Raw genomic sequence first — 7,500 nt, 5'->3', positions numbered from 1 at the left:
TTTTTCCTCTTCCTATTCCTTCTCGTTTTTTTTCTTTCTTTTTATTTTCCTATTCTTCCTCCAAGATTCGCTTTCTTCTGCATTTCCATTTCCACTCATCATCGCCTTCTGCTCCACCTCTTCCTCCTGCTATTCTTCCCCTTCACGTCTTCCACCCCCCTAACACAACTACTACCTCCTCCTCCCCTTCCAGCTTCTCCTACGCTTCCTCCTCCTGCTCCTCCTCATCCTCCCCCTCCTCCTCTCCCCCTTCTTCCCCTACACCGCATTCCCCTCAGCGCCTCACCGTCCCTCAACACCTCTAATTAGTGGTTCCCTGTTGTTGCTTCCCCTCAGTGCCTGTCTTAATAATTCTCTTGCGCCCTCCCTCGCTCTCGTCCCTTTCTCGCGTTCTCTTAAGAAGCCGTTTTATCAAAGCTTCCCTCTTCCCTGAGCCACGGCTGGACCCTTCGACGACTTCGAATTAAGACTGAATAACGCGCTCATCTCAGAATCATTTGTGATGTTGCACTAATTGCTGCCCGGGATTCTATGCTAAAAATCGTGTAGCTGGCATGTCATACTGCACAAAGGCGTGCCATAAGCGAATGTAAAAACAATACATTGCAACCAAGATTTGATATGCAATATATATGCATACATACATATTTGCACGCACATATACACACACATACACGGAATGAACTTTTCATCACACAGACACAATTATATGTTCAAACAATACAAACTGCATAAACAAATTAGGTAAAAAAAAGATTATAAAATACATCTATCTTTAAATAAATCAACAGATAGACAAATAGATAAATAAAGTTCACGCACACACACACACACACACACACACACACGCCTCACCTTTTGGTTCCCTCCACCTCGAGGACGTAGCAGTGACGGCGCGACCACCAGGGCGTCTTGAGGAGCCAGTGGCTGTTGCAGGAGGCGCGCGCCCATCCTTCCTCCGGATATAGCCACACCTGCGGGCGGGACGCATAAGGGTGATTTCAGGGCCATGCTAATCTGGGAACTATGTTTGGCTAACAGTAAATAATAATAACGATTATGGGAGTGGCAAAGAAAATAAAGGTGTGTGTGTGTGTGTGTGTGTGTGTGTGTGTGTGTGTGTGTGTGTGTGTGTGTGTGTGTGTGTGTGTGTGTGTGTGTGTGTGTGTGTGTGTGTGTGTGTGTGTGTGTGCGTGTGTGCGTGTGCATGTAGTGGGGATAAATATACACAACTAGATATATCGTCATACACAGACAAATATACATTTAAAGAGAGAAAACATGTTTATTAAAGAAATTGAAATACATGCAACAGCAATTATGATAAAGAGGCAAAATCATCCCATTCACCATTTGTTTACGAAGCACCAAACCCTCTGTGACTGAATTTTAATTGTTGACAAAAGGCCCCGTGAGTGAACGCAGCCGATTTCGAAAGCCAGGTGTTTTCCATGCGGCTTCCACTGCAATAACACAAACTTATGACAACTCCGGGAAAAGACCGTGTTCCCTGGAGGACCTTGCGCTGCAGGAGTGAGACCAATAAACGATCGAATGGGCAGTAAAGGTAAAAACAACGACCGTTACCGTAACTGAAATATGGAAAGGCGTGTGTGAACTGGGAAACGATAACCGGTTATGGGAAAGCAAGAATGGGCCAAGAAGTCGGATCGTCGGACACAGGAATCGGTGTTAGGTTTTGTAGAGCAACGAGCTGGTCAGCGTTAAGAGCGGAGGCTGAGGAAAACGAGCAAGAAATAAAGCGGGAAGAAAACATCATTTAAATCTTGCCCGCATACGAATCCATTATCACTCAGCACCATTTAACGTCGTCTCGCGGACAGGATAAAAACAACAGCATAAAAACTTGCGCCATTCTAACACCTGCGGCTCCTGCCCCTCGCTCTCTTACCCCTGCCCCCTTCCCGTCGCCCCCCTGACCCCTTCCCCTAACCCCCAGCCCCCTTCCCGTCACCCCCTGACCCCTTCCCCCTCCCCTGGCCGTGCATCTCCTTCCTACCAGGCTCTTGCCCTTTGTCCCTCCCGTATCTCCGTGGCTCGTCCCCTTCTCGTAGATCGCTCACTTCGGCGATCGTGGAAGCCCAACTTTGGTCTGTCCTCCTCCCGCCCCTGTGTCTGGTGTCGCCGTCGAGCGTCCCAGGGTGTCGGCCTCTCCTCCCACATCTTGCCGCGGCCCCACACCTGCACCTCGGCCGCTGGCGAGTGTGGGGGAGGGCCGTTATGGCTTTGGCTGGGTGACCATGATAATCTAGACTCTTATAAGCCCATGGAAATGTGACTCTCTCTCTGTCACACACACACACACACACACACACACACACACACACACACACACACACACACACACACACACACACACACATACACACACACACACACGCACACACATGCACACACACCTAACAAAACTCACCGAGCTACCCCCACCCACACCAGCTCCACCTACCCACATACCCAAACAAACACCCAAACACGAAGATCCACTTGCCCCACCGCGACCAGCTGGGCAGGCGGGTATATCACGTACCCACCCACGTTGCCCTATGAATGGTTTTGTGTATCCATGAATGACCAGCCCGGCCTTGAGAACCCCAACTCAGCATCCATTTGCAGGGCTGCGCCGCGAAGCTAATGTCAACATTTATTATCACAGAGGAAAAAAAAAAAAGACAAAAATAAGAATCCCGCCCGAGATAGCCGGCACAAACAGCCCCGGTATTGAACGTCTGACCATATTTATTTGAACACGAGAAAAAAAAAAAAAACATACGCTTGAACACCTGGCCAACTGAGGCTGTTGCGCATCCGGGATGACGGCGCTGTTGTTGCTGTCGCTCAGTGATTAGTTTTTTTCGTTCCTTCTGCGGGTCGAATATTGCTGGCGGGGGCGGGGCGGAGGGAGCCAAGGGGGAGGGGCGAAAGGGAGCCAAGGGGGCGTGGCAGAAGGGAGAAAAGGGAGCGAAGGGGGCGGGACATAAGGGAGCGAAAGGGAGCCAAGGGGGCGTGGCGGAAGGGAGAAAAGGGAGCGAAGGGGGCGGGACATAAGGGAGCGAAAGGGAGCCAAGGGGGCGTGGCGGAAGGGAGAAAAGGGAGTGAAGGTGCGGGGCGGAAGGGAGCGAAGGGGGAGGGGCGAAAGGGAGCCAAGGGTCGTGGCGGAAGGGAGAAAAGGGAGCGAAGGTGCGGGGCGGAAGGGAGCGAAGGGGGAGGGACGGAAGGGAGCGAAGGGGGCGTGGCGGAAGGGAGCAAAGGGAGCCAAGGAGAAGGGGCGAAAGGGAGAAAATGGATCCAAGGGGGAGGGGCGAAAGAGAGCCAAGGGGGCGTGGCGGAAGAGAGCGAAGGGGGCGAGGCGGAGGGAGTGAAGGGAGCGAAGGGGACGGAGGTGAGGTCGAGAGGGAGAGGTAGGGAGGGAGATAGAGCAGAAGGAATGAGTCAAGGGTATAATAATAAGAAAGAAAGGAAAGTTCGAAGAGAGATAAAGGGGAGAATGAAAGGAAGTAAATAGCAAGAGGCGAAAGAAAGGAAAAGAGGGAAAGTCAGTAAGGAGAAAGAAGAACAATACTAGAAGGAAAGGTGAGTAGGAGAAAGCAAGCGGAAAAGAATAAAAAAGGGGTGAGCAAATGCAGGAAGAATGGAGAGTAAGAGGGAAAACTAAGAAGAGAAATAAGAAGAGAAAAACAAAGGAAAATAAGAGAAAAATGGAAATAAGAGCGAAAATAAGAGGAAATAACTAATAAGAGGAAAATGGATATAAGAGATAAAAAAAGGAAACTAATTCAGAAGAGAAATAAGAAAAGTAAAGCAGAGGAAAATAAAAAGAAATGAGAAGTTAGAAGGGAAGAAGAGGAAAAATAAGTAGAGTGGACTGTGTTCTTGCGCTGAGCTTCCCCGTGATGGAGATCGCGTCTCGGATGGCCATCTTTATTTTGTCGTTCCGGGATCAACTTTTTTTTTTAAATCTCGTGGCGTCCGTTTCGCAAGAGAAGAACGAACAACCAAAAATGTGTTCGTGCGAATTAAAAATGGGTTAAGGTAAATCTTGTGTCTCGGAGCCCCCTGCATTATGAGAAGGTATTATTTCCTTAGTCCGCTGGAAAAGGAAACTCGGGACCCTACTTAAGTTTGTCCGGAAATAACAAGAACGCGACCTTCTTTTGTTTTATTCTGAGACTCCCGCCAGAATCTCCCAGTGCCGAATACAAGCCTAAAATATAATGTAACAAGGAGGATAAATACGAAAATATATAACTAATAGACTATTAATAAATTATCAATTATCAATTTCAAATGTGATTGGCTAAGAAGTTGATTTGACTCATCTTCCTGTGCCGAATACAAGCCTAAAATATAATGTAACAAGGAGGATAAATACGAAAATATATAACTAATAGACTATTAATAAATTATCAATTATCAATTTCAAATTTGATTGGCTAAGAAGTTGATTTGACTCATCTTCCTGTGCCGAATACAAGCCTAAAATATAATGTAACAAGGAGGATAAATACGAAAATATATAACTAATAGACTAATAGTAGATTATCAATTATCAATTTCAAATGTGATTGGCTAAGAAGTTGATTTGACTCATCTTCCAGTGCCGAATACAAGCCTAAAATATAATGTAACAGGGGGGATAAATACAGAAATATATAATTATAAGACTATCGATAAATGATTAATCATCACTTTTAAATGTGATTGGCTTAGAGGCTGATTCGATTAACCTAGATGATCTCGGCGATGAAGCGTGAAGGCACTTCAAGCACACCACGCTGAACACAAAATAATATAAATGAATTAAGAAAAACACAAACCGTAACATTTCGCTTCAGACGTCTCATCGTTGCATAATACACGATGATATATACAAGAATAGATTCGACGTCATGCAGTGCAGTCGGTTAACCAGTACAATGATTTTTCTTCTTCTTTTTTGACGGAGCAAGTGCGCCGCGCCGAGACGAGCAGTAGCGTGACATTAAAACTCACTCTAATCCGCTTTAAGGGATCGCATTACCGTAACATTAATGGCGACACGCAGATAGAAACCCGTCCTCCCTTTTCTTCCCCTTTTAGCGGGTAATGATTTACCGGGAGCAGGCCTTGTGGGCGACCGCAGGAGCGTCTTGTTCCTGCATTTCGCGTCTCGCCTCTTCCCTCAGCCCTCCCTTCTTTCTGTTTTCTTCTTCCTTCTTAGCTCTTCTTCCTTTCCTTTCTGTGATATCTTCTCTCTTCTCTTCTTTAATTCCCTTTCCTGTCCCCTTCGTTTTTTTCTTCTACCCCTTCCCTTCCTTCCATCTTCTTCTTCCTCCCTTCCTCTCTCCTACCCCATTCTCTTCCTATCCCTTCCCTTCTCTTCCTCCTCCCTTCCCCTCTCCTACCCTATTCCTTTCCTTCCCTACTTCTTCCCTCCTGTTCCACCTCCCCTAATCCCTCCTTCGTTCCCTCCCCCATTCCCTCCCTTCCCTCCTCCTTTCCTATCCCCCATCGCTTCCCTTCCTATTCCCTATCCCTTCCTTCCCCTTCCTCCTCCCTTCCCCTCTGCCTGTCCCTTACCCCCCCCCCCCAACACCGCCGAGCGCGCCTCTCATTCTCCTCTAATAATGACTTCTCGGCCCCTCCAGCGCGCGCCGTCGCCTGCCCCTCATGTAAAGTTAGCAAAAGACGAGGTTTCACAAAAAGAACCTCCCTGATAACTACGTCCCGCCAGCTAAAGCCTACAGGGGGCTGCGATGGTGTCAGATTAGACGAGATGATTAAAAAACAGCCGCGTAAAAAAGTCACTTCGCTGATGGAAGAGCTGTCTTGTTTACATAAATAATACTAGCTGTGTGTAGGTAAGTATAGTGTGTTTGAAAAGAGGAACGTTAATATTCATGATTTATCCTCTGTGTGATTATGATTCAATTGTGCTGGGGAGATTACAAATCATAAATCATAAAACAAAAGTACAGAATGTATAAATCGGTGTTCTGGCATTGAAAGCAGTCGATTAGTGAGAATAATAACCAGGCTGATGAGATAATTATCACTTTAATTAGAAAATGTGATCGGATGGAAAGAGGATTTAGCTATTTGATGAAATCGGCCTCTGCGTAAATTAAAACGGCCGAGGGTGGTCTTCGCAGCGCTGGAGAGAGAGCCCGGATTGGTATTCTGACTGACGAGAGAGAAGAACATCCATTTGTACATTTCCTCGCACGTAAAGGCCACTCTTAGACAGAGCGTACACGTGGTGGGACGTGTATGGGAAACCGATCCAAACTACAGACCTGAATTAACTTCGGTCCGAAGAGGGACACATACCAAAGAGAAAAACCTATCTTCAAATCAGCGACATTCTAATCAAGGCTTAAGAATGATAACTGAACCAGACTTATATCAGATCACGAATTAATCACTCCTCTATCGCAGCTTGCAAGCACGAACTACTGCCCAAACATATCAGGTGGTGCTGACAAGCCACTCACAAGGCATATCAATATAGGACTGCCTAAAAGATCCTATGTGGGTCGCATATGAGGCACCCAATAGGTAACCACGCACTGGTTGTACTTGGGAGGATGAAGGTAACGCCGCATAGAATTAGAAGGTGAAACTTGTGTGAAATTTAGTAAGGCCTCGTACTAAGTCCTGGTGTAGCTGAACAGTCTGCAATTATAAAGAAATTGCATTGTCTTTTTAGTCAAGATTACAACATTTCTTTAGCATCTGTAGGCACTAAGATAGTATTATCTTCGCTAATGCCCGCACGCAATTCTGGCCACGGGGTTTGTTTACACCGGATGTCCCGTCTGTGCAGATGTAAACAAACTCGTCACGTCCAAATCTCATTGACGCCAGGCCGCTGCGAGGAGCGTCACGACGGTCACAGTGAGGCAACAGCGATTTCACTCGGCGGGCTTTAAATTCGTGAAGCCAGACCTCAAGGCGACGTGATGACCTAAGCAGGTGGTCCGTACATGTGACGGTCAATATGCAGGCGCCAGGGTACAGTCTGGGCATGTAATTACCAGATTACATAATAGCGCGGTTGTACTAGTGAAGGGTGGTTGAGCTGGTCTAACACACTCCCCAAAGGGAATCACCAAAAAAAGTGTGGCTGGTGAGGTATCTGACGCCCAGATATATAGCCTTTTGGAAAGTAAAACCAACGAAGTGGAAAGAATGAAAAGGCAAGAAGATAATAAGATGATGTAGATTCATGTATTCACTTATTTTACTTTTACTGAATCATTAGCCTCGTATCTACAGCATATACAAATCTCCTCATCTAGACCCATAGCTTTCCATTTTCGGACTAATGCCTGCTTGTATCTTTATCTTCACACGTCAAGACAGCACATCTGAAATATCATATCGATACCATCCCAGCTTTAATAAATCCACGTATATGATGCACAGACGCCCATACATTCGCCGCGTCCAACTTTGCGCCCCGTCCGAACCGCAACTCTTTGTCTTGGACCCTTTATATTT

The 7,500-nt window shown here is 46.6% G+C and overlaps 1 protein-coding gene across 2 annotated transcripts in view; it reads right to left on the bottom strand.

The window, feature by feature from the left end:
• The window catches only part of LOC113821721 (uncharacterized), a 50,826-nt gene that overhangs the window by 10,878 nt on the left and 32,448 nt on the right, over positions 1–7,500 (bottom strand). For both annotated transcript variants that reach the window (XM_027374246.2, XM_027374245.2), the window contains exon 2: positions 856–974. In XM_027374246.2, the coding sequence (XP_027230047.1) occupies positions 856–974 (119 nt within the window). The remainder of the gene's footprint in view (positions 1–855; positions 975–7,500) is intronic.

This window comes from Penaeus vannamei, chromosome 8 (genome assembly GCF_042767895.1).
Source record: "Penaeus vannamei isolate JL-2024 chromosome 8, ASM4276789v1, whole genome shotgun sequence".
Lineage (NCBI taxonomy): Eukaryota > Metazoa > Arthropoda > Malacostraca > Decapoda > Penaeidae > Penaeus > Penaeus vannamei.
Note: the sequence above shows the minus strand (reverse complement) of the source record. Positions and strands in the feature narration are given on the sequence as shown.